Source organism: Aythya ferina (genome assembly GCF_964211825.1).
Source record: "Aythya ferina genome assembly, chromosome: 5".
Lineage (NCBI taxonomy): Eukaryota > Metazoa > Chordata > Aves > Anseriformes > Anatidae > Aythya > Aythya ferina.
In genome coordinates, this window is record NC_140301.1 from 58,050,442 (window position 1) to 58,073,072 (window position 22,631).

At 40.9% G+C, this 22,631-nt stretch overlaps 1 protein-coding gene across 9 annotated transcripts in view; it reads right to left on the minus strand.

The window, feature by feature from the left end:
- SYNE2 (spectrin repeat containing nuclear envelope protein 2) overlaps window positions 1-22,631 on the minus strand; it is a 187,090-nt gene that overhangs the window by 66,196 nt on the left and 98,263 nt on the right. For all 9 annotated transcript variants that reach the window (XR_014694088.1, XM_084522802.1, XM_084522804.1 and 6 more), the window contains 15 exons: window positions 19,086-19,211; window positions 16,516-16,710; window positions 15,861-15,935; window positions 14,688-14,807; window positions 14,132-14,239; window positions 10,733-10,963; window positions 6,663-6,830; window positions 5,520-5,645; window positions 4,894-5,006; window positions 4,327-4,468; window positions 3,748-3,879; window positions 3,019-3,171; window positions 2,553-2,762; window positions 1,274-1,375; window positions 87-206 (listed from right to left, as the gene is read on the minus strand). Coding sequence is in view for 8 of the 9 variants with exons in the window: in XM_084522802.1 (XP_084378928.1) it covers window positions 87-206; window positions 1,274-1,375; window positions 2,553-2,762; window positions 3,019-3,171; window positions 3,748-3,879; window positions 4,327-4,468; window positions 4,894-5,006; window positions 5,520-5,645; window positions 6,663-6,830; window positions 10,733-10,963; window positions 14,132-14,239; window positions 14,688-14,807; window positions 15,861-15,935; window positions 16,516-16,710; window positions 19,086-19,211 (2,121 nt within the window). In the remaining variant the exon portion in view is untranslated. The remainder of the gene's footprint in view (window positions 1-86; window positions 207-1,273; window positions 1,376-2,552; window positions 2,763-3,018; window positions 3,172-3,747; window positions 3,880-4,326; window positions 4,469-4,893; window positions 5,007-5,519; window positions 5,646-6,662; window positions 6,831-10,732; window positions 10,964-14,131; window positions 14,240-14,687; window positions 14,808-15,860; window positions 15,936-16,515; window positions 16,711-19,085; window positions 19,212-22,631) is intronic.

The following is a 22,631-nucleotide window of genomic DNA, read 5'->3' on the forward strand; positions in this document are numbered from 1 at the left end:
TAACTATCAGTTTTTTGACGCTAAAAATACCTTGCACAGAAAGATCAAACCTTGCTGAATAAGTGGAAACCATACTGTGTTTTTACCTCTAATTTATAAACTTCCTGGATTAAGGTGATAGGTAACTGAAATCTTTCCCCATAGCCTCTCAGTTTTGCTACTTGGTTCTCAAAGTTTTGCAGCTCCAAAGCACAGACATCGGTTTTCTGAAATTAAAGACAACATGAGGTATTAGAAAGAGTTCTGTTCTAGACTTTACATAATCACTAGCTGTGCAGCAGATCCAGGGGCTGGATCTCTGATGTATGACCACTTCATAAATTGACAATGACATACCGTAATCTAACAAGTTTATGAGCTAAATAGACAAGACTGTTCATGACACAGCTCATTGGGTTTACATGACGCAACCAGGAAGAGAATTCAGGTCTTGTGTCTCAGTACAACATTCAACATGCATTACAGCAGCTATTAAAAGGAATCATGGCCTCAGAAAATACTATTTTTTGCATGAATTGGAGAGATTCAGTAAGAGATGGACTGGCACAAGTTCTCTCTGAATGAAGGGAAGTTACGTACTGATGGCATTCCTTTTACAAGAGTGGTTGTTTCACAGGATATACCTAAAGCAACAGCTCCTCCGTGGGGCTTCAAAAGTTCTGGGCATAGCTTTCAGCCTGGCAGAAAATCGTGTCTGTAAACATGGTGATGAGCCTGTAACAAAAATGTTTTGGGAACCCTTCTTTGCTCCACCAGCAAGTAAATAGATAGCTCATGACCATTCTGGGAAGGATATACAGTCTGCTCATTTTAAATTCTCTGCTAATCCCTAAAAATTTTGCACAAAACCTTAACTGGTCAAATGCTACACTAAGATAAAGTGCTCGTAACTGCTGAATGAGTGGATATAAATATTGCAGTCCTATTCCCATGATGAAAAGATATATAGTTTTGCAAATAAAAAGGTATAACATGTTAAATGCTGCATTTTAAGTAACTTTTTCTCTTCCCTGCTATAGTGTGGTGTTTATTTGCTCTGAGAGGTTGTGGAGAGACTGGTTCCTCCACTCCAGCTGCTAAAAGGATTGGAATTAGGTCTAGCTATGGACTGGGATGTAGTAAGAAGAAAGTGGTATCAAATACTGAACTCTCTCTTTTCCCCATTCTTGAAACCTAAGTGAGACTCAAACTTTAGAAAATATGAAACTTAGCAAATTGTAGAAATCTGGAAACATTAGCTAATAAGTTTTTCTTTTCCTTTGAATGAAATTACCTGAAGCTGCTCAGAAACATTATGGCCACATATTGCATTCAAACATTGTTGTAGAGTAGCTTTTTTCTCAGTTAACTGATCATAGAGTAGTCTGACTTCATTCTGCAAAAGAAACATCAGAAGTATATCACACATCAGGAGTATAGTAATGAATAGACAAAATTACACAGCAAACAAAATGGCTACCTCTTATGGCAAAAGCGATTTTTCTCTTTAAAAAACAAACCAAAAAAATACACATTAAGGTCTCAAAGCTGTAATTTGGAGAGGGAAATTCTCTGGTCTGTGAAGTATAAGAAAGGAGATTACTCTGTCACAATGATCCTCTGTGACTGTAAAGATCTGTGAAACTAACAGAGAAACAAATTCTTCTCTTCTGAAAATGAGAAAATAAGCCCATTACTGCCAACTGATGGAACTCAATGGATTCTACATCACAAGACCAGCCCTGCTCCTGTTTGGAGACAACATCCCAGTGCTCTTCAAAGGACTTATTTTATTATTCAACAGCACAGAGCTGGCCTGACTTGCAGATGATGAGCACACTGGAGTTCTGATGAACAGTGGAAACTGTATTTCAAAGACTAGGTTATTCTTCCCTTTCTTCAGAAAGAATACTTGATCTGACTATTTTTCAGCAATAGCTAGAAGATTTAGTCTATCACAAGAATCTTTAGAAAACTTTTTCATTATCTGCTTTCCTGAAGAACAACAACAGAAATGCAACTTTACAAAACCATGGCTACTGTTACTGTGGCACAAAATCTCAAGGAACAGTAAATACCAAGGGTTAAATCAACCTCCAATGCACAGCCATAAGCAGCTCAGTGCCAGACATTACACCAAAAGGGAAGAAGCCTGTCCCTCATAACAAATATTCTGTGAACAACTAACAGAGTTTATGGCACCATACTAACTCTGATCAGTCCTGAGTCCACAAAGTAGCAGAAAGAATGTACAAACCCCTCCCTGGCCTAATTCTTTCCCACAGAAACTTGCTTTAGCCTGTACATTAGCATACATAGGAACCCAGGTTACTTCTACCTTCTCTGCATGCAAATTTTCTACTATGAACAAGGCCTCTAAGGCAGTCAGCACTGTAAAGAGCAAAATGAATTTGCTTCTTAAGAGACCAAGACAAGTTTGTTTAGTACCAAAAAAAAAAAAAAAAAAAAAAAAGAAAGAGCATTATAGATGGCTCATTTGTAACTCAAATGCATTAACACTGACATGTCTAACAGGTGCTGTGAAACAAGATGTGCATTTGGCAGTGGAGTACCTGATAATTGCTATTGTGATCCAGCCCAGCTTTCATTGAATTGCTCCTTGAAGCAGTGGCAGCTTGAGTTTGTTCCAGCCGCGCCTGCAAGTTGCTAAAGCACTCACAGAACACATCTGTGCTCCCACCAGCGCAGGTAATAGACTTTAAAAGATCGTCCTTTTTATCACTCAAATCAGCGTGAAGTTTTTGCAGCTCGATAGAAAGAGTCTAAAGGGTTGGAATAAAGATAACATGAGTGAAAATGGTCTCTGTCCAAGGAGTCTTGTCTGTAAAATGCATTGGGACTCAAGCTGCTAACTGTTGTTAAAAGGCAACAGGCCCAAATCTGTGCACCAAAGAGCCCAGTTGTGTTAGTCCTGAGTAATACCAGTAAAACAGAGAGGAAACATCAGGCCATATATATATATATTGTAACAGAAATCCATTGGGGTTCTTCCTTGCCCAGATGCTCTAGGGAAGTTACCTCATAAAGAACCTGCTGCACGGCTGCCTCTTCAGTGGAGAGGACTGAGGTGTTTAACATCTCCTCCATATTATTCAAACACCGGCTGATCGCCAGAAGCAGCTCAAACAATTTCCTGTCCAAATTGGAAGAGACTTCCTCTGCCACATTATCCTGTGTAAAGGCAAGTCAGAAGTTTTCAGTGCTTTCACTCAAGGCACACCTAAGATTTGTTCACTTGTATAAAGTTAGAGGTTTAGTCAGCTAATAATAATAAAATGGAATTCATGAAATACTGAGGGACAGTCTTGAATGAGACAGTTGCATGCATGCAATACTCAGAGCTGCCAAGGCCAAAGCTGAGAGTGACCCTCTGTGTATCAGGAGTGGTTACAGTTTTACAGAACTCTGATCTCAGGAACAGGCACAACACAATCTGCATTGTCAGTTCCAATACTGCAGATTTACTGAAATCAATTCATGGGGTCCTCACTTAACACAGTTTGAGGAATAATCATTACCCAAACTAGCATGTCTTTGTGTTCAGGTAGCAGAAGTATCATAGTTGAAACTTGAAATGTTTCCTCTCAAAATGCTACCCCGATTGCACTTAATACCCCATAATTGATGCAAAAGTTATACTATTATATACTACTATGCCCCATTTGCAATGATGCTTGTCTTTATTTCTCAGTGTCTTGTGTCTAGAACCCCTGTGTTTTTTGCAATACTAGAACATGCCATGATTACCTGTGCATGCACCACATTTGCTTCTTGGCTTAGATCTCCCAGCTGGACAGTGTAAGTTTTCAGTTCTTCAACAGTTGGGGTTCCTGCACTAGCAAACATGCCTCGGGGCAGCATGTTCAGTTTCGTTGTAATCTAACAGTGGGAAAAAGAACAATGTAATTAGGTGAACGTCTCATTGTTTTGACCAAAATGTTCTCACTTGCAAGAACTGGGACGTAATGCACATCCACAAAAATCAGCTGGGAGCTTGCTGGCTAACTCTCCTAGTTCCCTTGAAAGAATCAAGTAGATAACATCAGGTCTGAATGTTAACTACAACAATTCACCTACATGCTCCCACACTATACCTAATAGTCACAGCTCCAGAGTCATTATCTACTTCAAAGTAAAATTAAAAGACAACAATGAAAATAGTATGCATTAAGAATTTCCTCTGGAGAGCACTTGCACAGATTTCAATTATCTGATGAAGAAAGGACATGATATGATGATGCAGGAAGATACCCTGATTGCTATCTTCAACACAACCAACAGCCTGCAAAAAGAGTGTTAAGAGTGTTTTACTGAAGTTAAACAGACCTGAGGTTCTACAAGCTGGTAGAGAGGAGATTTCATCTTTGATGACAGCTCTTGTTGTAAATATTGCCATTTATTACCCGTTTGGTCCTTTGGAGATAAGGTGGGATCAGCCTGCTTGCTTTTTAGATCAGATTCTCCATTGCTGCATTCAGAAAACATTATTAGAATGGCAAATACTGAAGTAGAATAAACAAAACTAGATTTGTAAGACTTCTTGTATAAAAGTAGTTTCTATTGCATATGCCCCCAAAACAGAGTGCAGCCAAGTGCATGGCTGAGAACAGAGATACCCAGCTTGCCTCTGGTTGGGAATGCTTCAGTTTAAGTTCTGCCTGATACCAAGACTGACTGAACACTGAAGTCAGCCCAATATCAAGGAGGTTGTCACATAAATGAGACTCCATTTCTCTAGACTGGTGATTGCAGAAATCTCCCGGATACTGCATTTTTTTTTAATCTAAAGGCAGATGTCCCTTCAAAGAACCAAAGGTGCCCCACTGAAAAGTCTCAGCTGGTTCGGACAGTTTTACATAACTGAATCTGGGGAGTGATTTTGTTATTTTGTACCTTGGTTCTAATTTCTGAGTCACGCTGTCCTCAAACTGTAGCTGCATTTTTTCCACACATGATTCAATGAAGTCAATAAGGCTTTTCTGCTCAGCTGCTTTTACTTTCAGATCCTGTGAACAGAGAACAGAATGAACAGTAAAATCAATTGTGTGCACTGTATTACCCTGAAATGATGATTGTGCTTTTCCAATCACATTTTACATGAATTCATTTAACAAAGAAAATAAGAATATGTCTATCAGAATAGCAAGCAGGTTATGTGTAAATGTGATGTTACCAAACAAACAGTTTTCTAAAAATGTGTATTTTTACAGAATATATTACAGCCTGAGATGAAGTTTCAGAACCAAAACCCCTCAGTCAGAAACAAATTATGCAAGGGTACCATCCAGGTTTTTAACATTAACAGACATTTTGGACAAAAAAAAATCTGTGGTTTCAGGGATTGGGGGCCTTTCTCCGTTCTCACAAACTCTCTCCTAATACTAGAGGAGAGGGGTGTCTGTGACCTGCCCTTGAAAGATTTGATCCTACATTGCCAATTGAAGCAAGTAATATATGTAACTTTCCCCTAAAGCCACAGCAGATGTAAAGCAGCCTAACTATTGGCCAGACAGAAATACCTGTGGGTACTGGAAACCATTGTGCTGGAGGAACGGCTGTTCAGCAAGGGCAAGCTGGGGCACGCTGGAACCATTTGAGTGCAGGACCTTGATGGACTCTGGATCAATCCTCTCCCTGTTTTGAATCTGTAAAGAGAGACCCATTCTGGGAAGGCTTCCAGACTTGAGAGAGCAGAACCCGCAGGTGCAGTCTGGAGGAGTGGCCTGGACCACTTGTACACAGAATCTGCAGTGCAAATACAGTTGCTACTCTTGCAAAACATTCTGTACAGTTCCATTTATTGAAAGTTTGCTATGTTCTAACCTGCTGCAGAAATCCTAATATTTCCCTTCCTGACAGTTACAAGGCTTTGTTTTGTTTCTCCTGTTGGCAGATTAATTGATGCTAACTCTCCATTCTTATTGTATAACCAAATTATAGGGATGTGCAATTCATGCACCTCAGTTTTCTACCTGTCTGTGTTCATGGAGATATTTCAACACGAGCCTTTACCGGTGCTAACTCACTCATGGGCCCTGTCAGCTCCCTTTTAGATTGTTCTCTTCCAGCACTCCACAAGAGTGTGCAAATTAGCTCTAGAGCTGGGATTTACTGTCTCATTCATTACGAAACTCAGCAAAGAGGTCAAGCACAGAAGGGGTTCACAGGAAAACCTGTTTTGCCACCATTGCAGGAATCCTGTCCAGATCTATCTGGGGGACTATGGCACTGGAAAGCTGGCTGAGTTGCTGCCTGTGCCCCTTACTTGTTCTTCAAAGAGTTAGTTACTACTTTAAGGCCTCAGCTGTGATACTGTTACAAACAAACATCATGGCATTTCAAAGGCATTACAAAAAAATAAAGAACAAAAAAACTACAAACTTTTTATCCTTTTCCTATGTTCCTCACAAAATCTCAACCAACTGAGCACTTAAAGAAGAAAAGACATTGCTCAAAGACTCACTACAAATCCTACTACCTACTGCAAACTACAAATAATTATACAGCAGTGCAAACTGGAATAATAGCAAGTCTGACATTTCTGATTGACTCTTCTCCTTTCCTTGCTTCATGTGGTGAGCTCTAACTCTTCTTCTGTTACTACAGCACATTAAAGCACCATGACTCTTATTCTTGCTCTGCATAGCATTCATCTGCTTTACCTGCTCTTCATTGTATTTGTCTTGAAGCATCATCTGGACCTTTTCCAAATTGCACTTCACTTCCTTCAGCTTCAGAGAAAGAGCCTCCGTCTCTTGTTGGTGACCTGCACTGTTTCCACAATCTTCCAGTAAAGAAAGGACCTTTTGTTCAATCTCTGATAACATCACCTAGAAGAGACAGGAGTCAATTATTCATTCTTAAAAGTACAACACTCCTTTCCCGATAATGTTCTGAAATCAGTGCTTACATTTACCCTGTCCGAAATGAATAGAAGCGTACAGGTAGAAATAGAAAAAGCTGCACCCTCCCTATTTTTTTTCTATATGGTCTCTTTTTATTTTGAACAATTAAGTACATTTTATACAATGTTAAAGACAAAACTGTTTCAAACAACAGCCTCTGCTGGAAGTTATACCATCTCAGACACTAAGGAATCAAAGAGGAAAGCAGAAATGACAGACTACATTTGGATGAACCTAGACAACACACCCAAATGGTGAAGGAGATAGTGCACAGACTGATCACATCACCCTTTGTAAGGGTCAAGTTGCATGGCTGTGAGTCTAAGGCACAACTAAAACTATGCAAAACTATGATAAATGAGGAAGAAATCCTTGAGCTATTGTTCACAGTGGGGTCACAGTTTTAATTTAGTCTAATCCCATCAACCAGAAGCAAGGCGGCAGTTCTCAAATTATGAGGTAATGTTACCAGTGTATGGAAGTGTAGTCTTGCAAAGGAGAATGTTACCTGTTCTAAAAACAATTTTGGCTATTGACAGAAGGTTCACAGGTCATTAGCATGGATGGAAAAAATTCTCACTAATCTTGCTTTGATGGTTTAAGGAGTTAACTCTACCTTTCTATCCCCCTTTAGGGAGCTTGTTGCCTCCACAACAGTATGTAGTGGGTTTATGTGGCAAGGTTTTCGTAGCAGGGGTCTGCAGGGGTGGCCTCTGGGAGAAGAATCCAGAAGCTGCCCCAAGTTAGATATGGGCCAGTTTCAGCCAGCTCCAAAAAGGACCTGCTGCTGCTCAGACCTAGCCAATAAACAATGTTTGCACCTTTGTGAGAGCAGATTTAGGAAAGGGAAAAAACCTGCTGTGCCACAGCAGCTGGGAGAACAAGGAGTGAGACCCAGCCCTGCAGCCCCCAAGGTCAGTGCAGCAGGAGGGCAGGAGGTGCTCCAGGCACACAGCAGCGGTTCCTGAGGCCTGTGGAGAGGCCCTTGGTGGAGCAGGCTGTCCCCCTGCACCCATGGGTCCCACATGGAGCAGATCTCCATGCTGCAGCCCCCCCATGGGTGGGGGAGCCCCCGGTGGAGCAGGTGGATGTGGCCTGGAGGAGGCTGCGGCCCATGGAGAGCCCCCGCAGGAGCAGGCCCCGGGCCGGAGCTGCAGCCCGTGGAGAGGAGCCCACGCAGGAGCAGGGGGTCTGGGGGGAGCTGCCGCCTGTGGGGGACCCGTGCTGGAGCAGTTTGCTCCTGGGGGATGGACCCCGTGGGACGGAGCCGTGTGGGAGCAGTGGCGGTGGGCAGCCCCCACAGGCTCAGTTCGGGAAGGACAGCATCCCATGGGAGGGACCCTGCATGCAGCAGGGGCAGAAAGGGACTGAGAAGTTGTGGCAGAGACGAAGCATCAGGGACTGACCACAGCCCCCATTCCCTGTTCCCCTGTGCCACTAGGGGGGAGAAGGTAGAAAAGTGTGGATGGGGAGAAGGTGTCTTTAGTACTTTTTAGTTTCTCACTGCTGGAGCTTGTTAGTAATAGGCAATAAATTACATTAATCTCCCTATGCTAAGTCTGTTTTACCCACGAAATTAGCTGGTGATTGATCTCCCCCTATCCTTATCTAAACCCTTGAGCCCTTTGCTTCATGTTTTCTCCCCCTTCCCTTTTGAGGAGTGAGAGAGCAGCTGTGGTGGAGCTCAGCTGCCCAGCTGGGTAAAACCACCACACAGAATCAACGAAATGTGATGTCCGTGTCTCAGCTGTATGAATTGATAACCTGTTAACTTAGTTTAAGACTACAAGTACTTCTGTGACCATTTTATCTGAAATGCCACTGGGCTTTCAATGAAGCAACTAAAAGGAGGGACAAGCATTCCCTACTGCCAAACCAAGCTGAGGACAGTAGTCACCAGCACAGCAGGGACACAGTGGATACTTCTTTACCTACTTCAACATGATTTCTTACAGCTTCCCAGACAATATCTCAAGACACTCCATGCTTTAAGATTTAGCCTGTTTCCAAGGCTGATACTAATACACATCCCAAATGCCATAGCCAGCAGACACACAATGTGCAGAGAAGACAACTTTTTCCTTAGAATTTATCACCATGCATTTTGGATCTGATGTCATACAAATCCTCAAATAGGCTGTGCCAGAGGATTAGGACAAATTGAGCAGGCTCTTGCGAGATAATCATAGAACTTAGGTTGGAAAAAAACATCAAGATTAAGTCTAACTCTCAACCTGACCTACTGTGCCCCATCAACAAATTGTGTAGCTTAGTGCCATGTCCACACATCTCTTAAATTATGGGGACTCCACCACTTTCCCAAGCTGCCCATTCCAATGTTTGACTACCTACTTTGTGAAGAAATTCTTTGTAACATCTAATCTAAATTACCAAAACATAGTAACATTATCATGTGTCATCCAGGCCACTGTAAAAAGTTGGGATCTGGCTGTTGATTCACCCTGCTGTGAATCAGATTGAATCTCTGCATTACTTTAAACTCATGTTTTGAAGGTTGAATGAGGAGACAGGTACTGGGACTCAACTGCACCAAATTAACTCATTTACACCATATGTTTATATCTACAGATTGCTCCTCTTTTGTGCAATGGGCATTTTTCTCTGTAGATCTTGACTAGGTTGGAAAAACATTTTTCCTCCTTTCTGCCCCTACAAGTTCACAGCCAAACTGTTAAAACCCAGTAGGAATTCAGCAGGGCCTACCATTGCCTGAGGCATGCTTGTTTTTACTGGTTGCAACTGCCATATCAAAACCTACACTGACATGAACCTTGAACGGGATCAAGATACAGAGCCAGCTACTTAGTGTACTCAGCATCCTAATTCCCAGAGTTCAGCAGCCAAGCACCTGGCTGCCTAAACCCAGAGGCATTTCTTGGCATGGACTCATTCCCCATTAAAACAAACAAACAAAAATACATCTGAACACATCTTCTAGTAATTTAAAATTTGGTACAGGCTCCTTTTCAGAGAGTGTATCTGGTTGCTTTAGGCAGGCTCAGTTCTTGAAGCAGATAAGTATATCATCCTGGCACCAGAGGGAAATCCAAATTGGCGTGCACAATTTCTTTTAATCTGCATGCCAGAGAAAAATAGCTGTGCCAGGACTCCCACCCACTCCAGCCCCTCATGCCAGCTCTGTTTTGCTCCATCCGTTTCTACCAACAGGTAACTCCACGCCTTTCCTTCTGTGGCTACCTGGGGCAAGAGGCTGTCATAGACCAGGGGCACTTCCACATACCTGTTGTACTTCCACATACCACTGCCACACGGAGTGGGTAAGGGAAAAATCTCTACCTTTCCGCCTATGCTGGTACCTTTGGGGGCCTAAAGTGTAAAATAAGAACTTAACAGTTCAGAAGTTATTTTACATTTGTCTTTAAATCATTCGAACAAAAATCAAAAGTGAAAATGTTGAAACAAAACAAAACCCTTTATTCTAGCCGATTAATCATGATGGAGGCCAATGAAAACATGACTTTTGATCAAAGATTTAAACTGTTCTGAGTCATCTTTCCAAAAATAAACTAAATAAAAACACAGCTTTAAAAACACTCGGAGCTCTACCTACATGCCCAAGATACATAAAGATCCCACTGTGTACAACCCTAAAAACAGGTATTTAAACTAAGCTGTTGGAAAGCTGCACCTGAAACTGAAGCCAAGCAGTTACCTATCTTGTGCACAGTGTAATGAAGCCGATTAAGCAGGGAAGGAAAAGCAAACTGTAGCTTTTCTGCATTCACAAATCCCGGGGAAGGGTGACTCATTTGGATGGCAGCAGCAAACTGACGGCTCGGTCTTACCTGGCAATCACCAAGCTGCAGTTCCACCATCTGCTGCATTTTGGGGGTCTGGGGGTCTGACCCCAGGGACACCTTAGTTTTGTCTAGCCATTGTTCCAGCTCGGCAACCTGGGCCTGGCACACCTGGAGGATTGTTTCCGGCTCAGGCCTACCGCCATCCACCTCTTCCTCCGAGTCTCCTGTTTTCCCTGGAGAGCACTGGGTGGCGTTGAGGACAGGAGGCGTGTCAGTCTGAAGCAAAGCACAAGAAAAAACACAGTTATCTATCTATTTCTTCCTTTTTTTCCCCTTCCCTTACCAGTGAGAAATGTTTAACTTTCACATTCACAAAGCTCAGAACCAACTCTGTTACCGTCTTCCCAGTATTAAAAAAAAAAAAAAAAAAAAAAAAAAAGATAAAAAAAAAAGAAAGGGAAACTGGCAGCCAGGTGATCCTGGGACCTGGTGCAACAGGTTTCCAGGCAGCGATTTGCATTTGCCCAGGTATACCTGGGCGCACAGGAAGCGAGATGACTCACCATTAACCAGTTCTCCCCTGAGGAGAGATGTTTTTCTGAGGGAGTAAGATGTAAAAGTGCTGCAGTTTACAGCTGCAAAGCATGCAGTTGTGCAACGCTTAGAAGTCACTTGTACGTATTTGGTTCCAACAGTCGAATGAATGTGCTTTATTTGGGCTCTAGGTCACACCGAAAAAGAAATCTGTATTTTAAGTATATGTTGTGTAATTCTGTCTTCTGATTTGCACTCCTTTAAGAAGCAGAATCCTACACTCCCATAATAAGAAGTCTAAAGTGCTTGCAGATATCAGCAGTTGCTTAGAAGGTTATAAAGGTCTGTATATACCTCAACACATGCAAGTACTTAATAAGTCAGTGGAGAACAGCACCTCTACTACAAAACCTGTAACACTCCCAAGGCTCTAGAGCATACACACAAGCAAATGAGATGGCCGGTAGTAGTGCACAACCTTCATGTTAAAATGAGATTTGACAGAAAATAAGAGAGCCAACATGAATGTTTCGGCTATCAGTGCCCTACTTTAATAATTACTTTTCTTATTTATCTCCCATATATCTTGTGACAGTGCCATTAAGCATAGTAAATCTGAGTGCACAGATCATGGAAACGGCCTAGGTATGTCTGTTGAGGAATATGTGCTTGAAGGTATAAAAAGAAGTACCAGTTTACTTCAACCTCCATCTGAAATTTCTGACTAGTTCTAAGCCTGTTTATTTTAGATCGTAAATATTTTGCAAGTTAGGGCAGAATATTTTGTTTGTTTTATTTCAACGAGACATGCAAAACATGTTGGTTCACTAAAGTAAATGTGTTTTGATAATGCCAAAAAATAATCAAACTTTAAACTTTTGTGATACTGTGCATGACATACACATGTACATAAGCATTTAGTTTTCACTTAGGTGTGCTCTGCCCCTCCCCAGGCAGACACTGTTACTGCAGTAAACTTTATTCCCTTCCTTTACAAAAATAGAGACTCAGATATACAGTCAAATCAGTTGAATAAAAAATCAGGTGTAACTATGTTCAGCTTCATGCACACATCATATGTTCATGTTCCAAGAGTGAGACCACAGAGGACATGCAGTGGACAGTCACCAAAGCTCAGCTGACGCACAGTAATTCAAACATGTTTCTGAATCCTAGATTATGTTTTAGGCTGCTCTAACTGAATTTGCATAGGAGGGACAACATGCCAGGAGGGGGGAAATGGTATTGTTTAGCAATCACTAGGATAGTGGGAATTATTTAATTTTAGTGTGCACTTAAGCTCTAAACAGAGAGCAGAAATATAACCGTCTCCATATATCTCTACACTTAACCACATCTCTAGGGAAAACAAATGAATTTAGTATTTATAAAAGTAAATGTCTTCCTGTCTCTAAGTAGTAATTGATCACATAAATAAATCGTCTAACAGCAACAAAAAAATCACTCCCTGTAGGGAGCTGTACAGCATATGGAAATAGCACAGTGTACCAACACATGGGTATGGTAAAGATGTTGCTGGCAAAAATGCTGTTTGCCATGGTTTGAGGAAGGGAGCCCTTCTCTGCATTCTCTACAGAAGCAGAGGAGGACTCTGTCTCACCACCTGACAATGCTCTCTCCACAGCAGCTGTGTCAATCTCAAGACACTGCTCTACTCAGCTTTTGTATTACTGGGTTCCACGGATTGTAGGTGTCCCTGAAGACAAGAGGCTGACAAAATACAGTTGTGGCACACGAAGGTACCAGTAGCGCGTATGTTGTCTTGTAAGATGCCTGGATACCCAAAAAGTTCACCTGAAGATTTAAGTCTCTTGAATACAGGTGTCTGAATTCCCATTACACTCAGCTCAGATTTACTCAGTGCAGCTCAGCTAAACATGAAGGAGCAGTGAGAGCTCAGCTGGACCACTTTCTGTGCTTGGGGACTGCAGTGACTACATCTCTTTTGTCTGCAAAGGGAGCTTAAAGATGTCCTGCACATGCAAAGACCAACACCACTGTCGCACAGCAGAGAGGAAGGACACAGAGACATCATGTGTGCAGGTACATCATAGGTAATACACTCGCTCACATGAGGCAGAATGCTGTTGCTTATAATATTAATACACAATTAATACCGACACCCAGCTTCTGACTGCTATTAATAGTTAGCTATGTACCACTGCAGAAATGTGAAATGTTTTAATAAAGCACATCTCAGATTCTACCCCCATCTCTCTCTCTCTCTTCTTTTTTTTTTTTTTTTTCCCAAAAAGGATAAGTTTGATGAAAGCATTTAAGGAACAACGGGAGACAAAATAACCTGGGAGCCTGGTCCTGCCTCATGCAATGATGAATTCTAGCTTGTTCCATGCTCTACACCCAGCTAGAGCTGAGGCTACTCTGCTACCAGTCTGCTGCTCCTGGCCTTGCTGGACTATTCAAGACTGTCCCCATATGTTCTTTTCCATATAACTAATAGGCTGCTGCCCATGAATCCTGAAGCTAGTGTTTGCATTCCACAAAGCAACAACATATGGAGTCTCATTCTCATTAATTTCTCCTTTGTCTAACACTTAAAAATCCCATAGTTGATCTAGATCTTTATCAGTTAAACCCTTCCATTCACAGCTGTATGAATGCCAGCATCTTTACTCCTGAAAATACTCCATCTTGTTCCCCAGTAAACTTCATTTTCAAGGAGCAAATCAAAACGTATTATTCATTTTCACCCTAAGCAGCAATATAAAGAGGCCCATAAAGGGTTGTAGGTATCTTACCATATTATTAATCCTGCCACAAACTCCAGTAGCATTATCATAACCGAACAGGGCCTCTGCCTCGTAGCTGGGTTATGCAGTGAGCCCCGAAGGTCACCTCGTTCAGCCTACTTCAGGCCTTCAAACTCACCATGGCTTGATTTTCTTCTCCTGTGCCAGGGTCTTCAGCGTTCTGCAGAGTTTGCAAAGACGTTTCCTCGCCATGTTTATTGCACGATCCCATTAGCTCAGCAGCATCCTGTAGAGTCAGAGACAACAGGGGAAATGTTTTTATCATTATTGACTTGTTGTGCTAGAGAAGCCTCAAAGGGCAGCAGCCATGCCATTCAACCCATGGTATATTAGATGATCTTTTCATGTACAAAGGGAACCTCTTCCACAAATCATCCCCTGACAAAATGCACATTTGATTGCCTTTCCAGGAGTTAGTGAAATGAATTGCTGCTAACAAATGTGCCTCTCTATCTTTGGTGTTTTTGTCAGGTTTCAATAAATTCTTATGTGCAATAGGAAAGAACACTTAAGGCAAAACTTAGTTTGCTGCAGAAGAGGGAGTTATCTCAGTAAGGCTGTCATCCTGAAATTCTACAGTCTCTTACTTCAAAGACTTCAACACCTAGGACTTGTGCAGATCCTTTCCATAAAGATTAGTTCCTGCCCTGTGGAGATAAACCTGAGTGCATTACCTGTGAAACACCATCTGACAAGGTACCAGAAGACCAGGAGTTTGTGCTGTCTTCCTTATGCTTTTCACCATCTTTTTCTGAAGGCCAACAGCTCTTATCTGTCTCTGCAGCTGTACTTCCCTTTGAAAGCAGCAAGAGCTCAGCATTAGCTTGTGAAAAGGAAGCTCATATGTTTCTTCAGGCAATGTAAAGTACTGCAAATCTTTACTAACACTTGGCTCTATTTCTGCTTTGTTTATCTATCTTGCGTCTCCCAAATCCCACCTCTGCCTTGCTCTGAAGCTTTGCTTGAAGATGAATGGCAGCTGGGTGACACTGATAGATTTCTCCAGAGACCTTAAGAGTATTCTCATGTTTTTCATGCTATTCCAAAGCAAACAAACAAACAAAACACCTCACCAGCAAATCAATCTTTCTCCTGTCCTGTCCCCTAAAAAAAAAACAAAACAACTCCCAACTCTTGTATGCAAAGAAAACTTGCATCAGTAACGAGCAGGTAGCTAGGCTACAATATTGTCAGCATTTCTGCACGTTCCTAATTTCACTTGAACAACTTGCAAAAATTCGTCCCTCTTGGAAGGTTTGCAGAGTTTCATGGATTTTTTTTTTCTTTTTTCCAAAAGCTATTAATGTCAGCATGAAAATTTACTCCTAGCCTTGGTCCTCAACCTGTTGAGGTCAGCAACCTGTTGAGCAGTATTTCCCAGCTTCTCCCATTATCCCAGAAATCTCTCCCTACCTTCACTTCTTCCCCAATAGTTTGATCATGCCTTTTATTCTTAAGCTCAAACATACATTTTTATTTCTTTTTATTTCTTTTTTTTTTTTTTTTAATTTTAGCACTTCAGAGGCTGTCTAATTTTGTCTGAAAGGAAACCCACATATAAATATTGTTTTTGAGGCCCATGTTTTGCCACTAACACTTGCATGAAGGGGTATTACTGTATAAGCAATCCCATCAAAAGCAGGATCACACATTGCAGAATGAGTTCCTGTGTAATACTGGTAAGCTGACTCGAGTGCAGTTTCTCAGCATATTTTCTTGGTGTGACAAACTTGGCTTCCATTTGTTCTAAATTATTTCAGATTTACACATTTTTCATAATCTGTCATGTAACAAAACCTTGTACCACACATATACAGCTGTATATATAAGATATATATTGAACTCACCTTGCTGTGGACAGAATAGTCTTCTGACTCTTCATCTAAACAAGGCAGAAGAAACATCATTCCTCTTTTTTTCAACTACAAAATACACACAAAGGGACAGCCTAATTATTCATGACAAGAACAGTAAAAGCCTCTTCTCTTCTGCCTGTAAACTAAAAGAAAGTTACCGCTTGGGGTCCACTTTTAGAGAAGCAGTGAGCATCTGCCACCCTGCATTAAAGTAATTGAAAGCTGCAGGTACTAAGCACCTCCAAAAACTGGGGCTATGCTTTAATGTTTCAATATCACAGCTATATTTGGGACAAAGTTCATTTTGCTCCATGAAACAATTTACTGAAAATTCCAGAACAACTGCTTATCAATAAAACTACACACCTAGCATTTTGCTGTTGATTGCTTAATGTAAACTTCATGTTGGATCTGCTCATGCTAAAAAATAACCTAAGGCACACCTCTTTCCTGCCTTCTCATAGACATGCATTATACCCAGTCCTTACAGAATCATTCAAAAGCACAAAGGAGAGGAGAAGTAATACTGGTTCACAGCTGGAGGGATGCAGCTCTGTCACATGCTTGTCTTTCTGGATGAAGAAGGGCTATTTACCTTCCCTCATCATCTCTTGGGTAAGTGATCACAACATGGTTCTCAACTTACCTGCTGATCAGAAACAGTAGTCCCAATTGAGTCAGTTTGTGCAAATTCAGAGGCTGGGGATTCATCTCCTAGGTCGGGCACTTCTTGCTGTAAGCATTGGTGAAGCCCAGACATTGAATTCTTCATCCCAGTAAGAATATCTTCCTTTCTCTGACACAGCTTGATGATTTCTTCTTTTACAGCTTCCATTTCTCCCTAAAGAGGAACAACATTTGTAATCAGACATTTCTATTAGTTAACCAAATGGTAATGTAACAGATGACACTTGTGATACATCTTACTGGGACTGGGTCTGGGTCTATTTGCCCTTTTTCCTTTCTCAGGGCTTTGGGACAATTTCCCATTGTCACTGCAGGAGATGTCCAGACACATACAAAACAACAGCAACAGATTCAGCTCAGGACAGCACTTGCTAGCTATAATGTGTAGGTTGGTAGTCTGGAAACAAATGTGAAAGGCTGGATAAATAAATTTAACTAGGTCTTGCATAGCCATGGGAATACGAGTTTCCCTCAGGACAGAGGGAATGCAGCTGAGTTACATTACTCTGTGAGTCAAAGCAGGTTATGTTTCTTCCAAGTACCTTCTCTGGAAACCTGACACAGAACAGTTGGGATAGCCTAGATGAGAGCAAATACAGCTAGGGGTAATTCAGGGCTGAGTCTTCTTTGCAGAAGCTGATCTAAAAGAAGCAAATATAAACCATTTGGAGGGTTTTAGTGACACAGCTAGGGACTAGAATTTTTCCATGTCTTTGAACGTAATACTGGAGCAATGGTCCCAAGAAAGTACAAGGAAAATATTTAATGTTCTGCAGGGATTAAACAATAACTCAAGTAACTCTGCACTAACAAAGAGGAAAATAAATCTGTCTTGCTTTCCCCCTTGGCCATGACTATTGCTCTAGAGCCTTTTGCTAGGGGCCTTCCCTTTCCACTTGGTCACCAGGTAAGCAAAGAAAGCACAAGCAGTAATAAACCAAGACAGGACAAGGAATGAAATGCCTCACGTCCTTCATTACTGAAAGTGCTAAATCTCTTTGAAGCACTATGGCTTGACCACAAAACTGAGAAGTGGCTAAAAATCCCAATGCAGACTCGGATCAGTCCATTAGAGCAAGCTTTGATGCTAGGTTTATAATAATAACAGCACTGATTCCAGAGCCTGCTCTATCATAGTGTGAATAAAGCTAAAGAAGTAATAATCTGTGACAGATGAAAGCAGTAAGACAGCTGGTTTTGTCTCAACCACAGCTTCCTTTGTCAGCAATGCTAGGATGGCTGCATGACTAGGAAGGTGGAGGCAGGAAACCCAGCAGATTTTCAAAGCTTGTGGAAAATCTACTCAGATGATGCTTTTTCCTTTTATACACTGGAAAACACAAGGTGAAATCTTCCAGAGGTAAAAGCAAGAAAAAGTCCCTGGAATGAAGGGATGGCCATGTATGATAATTTACCATATATTTATAAATGTTCACTAAGAATAGTATTTCTGTTGCTTTATTGCAGAAGCAGACTTTACACCATAAATTTACCAGTTACTTCTTTGCAGACTTAACTAGCCAAAATAAAACCTCCTCAGAAACCAAATCTTTATAGACATCACTTCCACATTTAAAGACCCCCAGTAAGATGGGCAATTCCATTGCCAATTCTATCAATGAAATGCTACAACTGTGAAACAGATTTTCTTCTAAAACACAGATATTAAGCAGAAAGACCTATACTCAAATTCAAAAACAAGTAAGAATCAGGAAATGAGTCATGCTTAGTACTAGCATCAAGTCTCCTACATCCAACCTGAGAGCAGAGCAGCTATGTACTTAGGAGTTACCAAGTGATTATAGTTATTAAGCAAGTACAATGTATGTTTATTAACTTTATTGTGACTGACTGTAAAAAGCTGAGCATTTCAGAGGTACTTTATAAATAGTTATTATACTTAATTAGTCATTTCCTGACTTCTGCAGGGCTGTCTTTAAAACACATCTCATTTTTGCATTAAATAAGCAATTCATCCATTACAGAAAACAGCCAACTGCAGGGAGAAAAACAGCGTGTTATCAGTTGATGAAAACACAGCATGTCAGCGAGGACAAGGAAAGGAGTTTAAAGAATCTAACCCTAGCTGGAATCACCTGAAGTTCCACTGCATGGTCAGTGATCAGAAAGGGACACAGTGCTCTCTTCATGCACTACCCCAAGCTGCTACCTCAGTAACGTGACCTGCCACATTAGCTGGATAAGGAGCACAGGAAAACAACAGCACTGCATACTGTTTCACCAAAATTTTCACTTTTTACTTCAGATTTTCACTGGGAGTTGACAAGGGTACAGATGCATATCAAAATCAACAAGGAATATAATATGAAAGACGTGCCCAACTTGCAAACTAATATTATATCTCCTCATATATAGCAAACTATGCATGTGAAGTCACACCATGGTATTCAGTTGCCTGTTTGATTGCAGCAGGGAGGGGAAGCACACTCCTGTTTCTCAGTGCTACTTGTTGTCAGGAGTAGCCTTAGGAAAAGTAACAGACATAAGAGAGAAAACAATGAAACCCACCTCTGGATAAGAAGTCTTCTGAGCCAGAGGTTGATTTTCATGGGATATTTCAACCAAGTGGTTCTTTAAGAATTGTTTCCGCTTTTCAATTTCTTGCTCGCATTCTTCTGTTTTCTTTAAAGCTTCCTGTGAATTATAATCATCCTAAATAATTTTGAATTTACTTGGATGTAAACAAACTAGTCAGTAATGCAACTAACTTGCATGAAAGAGAACTTGAGCCCCTTTTGCATCTGTAGTTACATGTTAAAAGAAACCGTGTTTGTCCTCCTAACTTTGCAGAACTCCATCCTCACAAAGTTTCTTCACTTGCTAGAGACAAGCTCTGCTCTATTCATAAGCAGTACAGTGGGGAATTCTGCCTCGGAGCATACTATTGCTTACTCTAGAGTATGACTGAATCTAAAATGCAAAATGGAACATATTTAATCACATTCACTACAATTTAGAAAAGGTTGAAAATAAAGAGAAATTACATGTTTGGCCATTGTTCTCTGTTTCATATCAAGTGAGAAAGCCTACCTGTTTTTCAGTGGTGCTCAAGTCTTTACTGCCAGCTAGTTCTGCACTGACCAAAACTGAACTGTGCTGTACGCCAGGCAGAAACTGCAGCTCAGGAGATAAGCCGACCATGGTTTCTAAAAATTTGAATACTTCCTATAAAATGATAAGTATTTCCACTATGTGTGAGCTTCCTCTTCTTACATGACTTAGAGAAAGCCTACTATGTGTTAACAACTGCCAAATTCACTTTTATTCATTTGACAGTGACAGAAAAATCTCATCAACCCCCATGCTTCACTGTTCACGCAGAAATCAGCAACCTCCCCACACACCTTGCTAATGTTTGTCAGCCACAGCCTGACACAATCACGCAGGTAACAAAGAAATTATACAGATGAGAATATTTTGTGAACGCATTCAATTCACAAAACATTTGGTGGTTCTGTTTTCCAGCCTCTGGGCTGTGAATCAACGAATATCTATGGCCTATTCCTCAGGTGCAAAAGGTGAAGAAGAAAATGCAATTACCAACAGGCTTAAACTTACAGCCCGGGAGGCTGGTAACCTTGTCTGCAAAGCGTTCACAGACTTGGCCTTTCAGAGCAAAGAGTCTTTCTGGCTATGAACAACAACAACAATCCCTCCCAGTAGAACACACACTAGTAAGATTCTGCATGATTTTATTTTTAATTTACAGGTTTCAAAAGGAAGAAAGAAGTATTTTCCCTGCTTTAAAAAATGCTAAATTTAAGAGGAAGATATTCAATTGTAGACTATGGTCTTAGTTTTAATGCCATACCTAAAAAATCAGAGGGCAGAGGGGAAAAAAAAAAAAAAAGTAGGTATTCTCCTGCCCAATTTTGATGAGAAACTAAAAGTCCTTCCAAAAGAGAGATTCCCTTACACATCCCTGCACTCCCACATTCACGTGACTGTTCAATAACAAGTAAAATATGCAATATCTCAAATTTCTTTGACTAACTAAAGAATACTACTCTGTATACAGACTCCAATTTCCCTCTCAAAAAAGGCAAAAAAAAATTATTTATCCTTTTCTTAATAGAACATAAATCATGCCTACATAGAAGCGATGCCTCTCTCTTGAGTTATTTCATGCTTAAATTTTGCTTTTTACTTTTCATATTGAGACCTAACCATGGAAAAGGCCCACCCGTCAGTAGTGTGAGAGCAGGCACTAAGAAATGAACATAGTAAAACATCAAATATGCAAATATTGCCACTCCCTTGCACAGAAAACTGATAAAGCTGCTGTGACTTTCAGGTACTCTTCCTGATGTGCAGTGTGCTCTAGGTGATCCTGCCTGGCAGGGGTTTGGACTAGATGATCTTCAGAGGTCCCTTCCAACCTCGGCCAGTCTGCAATTATGTGGCATTATTTAGGTAGTGATAGGTGTGGTACTTGACTGGCCAATAAAAAAAAAAAAAGAAGGCAACATTCAACACACATGCAAGCCACCTAAAATCCCACCCTGAAGAATTTGCAGACCCTATTACAGGTTTTGTTTCCATTAAACTTTTTCAGGTGTTACACTACAACTTACTTATACAGAAGTTACTAGTGCAAGATCCTGTTGCATCATGGATAGCAAATATGTGCAAACACATCCAAACACTAAAATGTCACACTGATCCTCAGGGAAAAAAAAAAAAAAAAAAAAAATAGAGATCTACATGGGCAGCTTGCCTCCAGTTTGGTTTCCTTTCAGAATACTTACTACCTTTATAATGGAGCATTAAAAAATGCCATCCTTTAATAGGCTTATCCTTTGTTGTGTCTTAGGTGGTGATAGACTTTTATTGTAGTACTGCTGCCTTCGACTCACTCAATAGGACTGGAAAGTCTTTTTTGCACAGTTTGATATCCCTGCTGCCAAGAATTGTAATTTTTCCAATCTGTTTTCTTACAAAGAAATTTCACTCAGCTACAGCTTGTTGCATGCATGTAAGATAAAGGCAAATGCTGAGCAAAAAAGACTGCAGCTATTCCAAAAAGGCGAAAAATACAAACCTTGACCTAATGCTCTATATAAATGACTTAAGAGACTCATGATAATACTTTGTAATTGCAAAGCACCCTGATTCCAAGGGCTTAAAAGTGTTTTGAAATTCTTGAATATTTAATCTGGTAACTCCTTCTCAGAAACGTTTGTATTTTACTACATCTATTTTTCAGACTTAAGAAGTTATATGGACTAAAAACCCAAAATGTTTAATACAGATCCACAGAGTCATTACTTTTATTCAACTCCAGGTGTGCATGTCTGTAGCATGCATGCAAGTATGTAGCATGCCTGCGTTTTCCTCCTCGTTCTCAAATAGAATAGAATAGCATAGCATAGCTCAGTTGGAAGGGACCTTCAAAGATCATCTCTAGTCCAACAGCCTGACCTCTTCAGGGTTATCCAAAAGTTAAAGCACGTTATTGAGGTCATCATCCAAATGTCTCGAACACTGACAGGCATAGGGTATCAACAACTGCTCTAGGAAGCCTGTTCTGGTGTTTGAGCACTCTCATGGTAAAGAAGGTTTTCCTGATGTCCTGTCTGAACCTGCCTTGGTGCAGCTTTGTGCAGTTCCCTCACATTAGGTCTTTGATTACCAGGGAGAAGAGACCCGCACCCCCGTCTCCACTTCCCCACTCATTACAACCCTCTGAGCTCTGTCATTCAGCCAGTTCATCACCCAGTGTAGCATGAACCTGCTGATCTCACAGTTGGGAGTTTGTGAGAGACAGTATTGAAGTCCTTACCAAAATCCAGAAAGATTACATCCACTTCCTTCCCTTCATTCACTAAGCGGGTGACCTTACTGTAGGAGGTCAAATTATTGAGACAGGACTTCCCCTTCATGAACACGTTGACTCTGCCTGGTAATATTTTTGCTCTTTGAATGCCTTAATTTCACAAAGACAGAGATGGAGACTCACTTTTTAGCTCCCACTTTTCTCTGCCTGGCCTCCAAAATGCTTAGTAAGAAGTTATGTGCTCTAAAGCAGTCTGCTTTAGGTTTGGAAAACCTAAA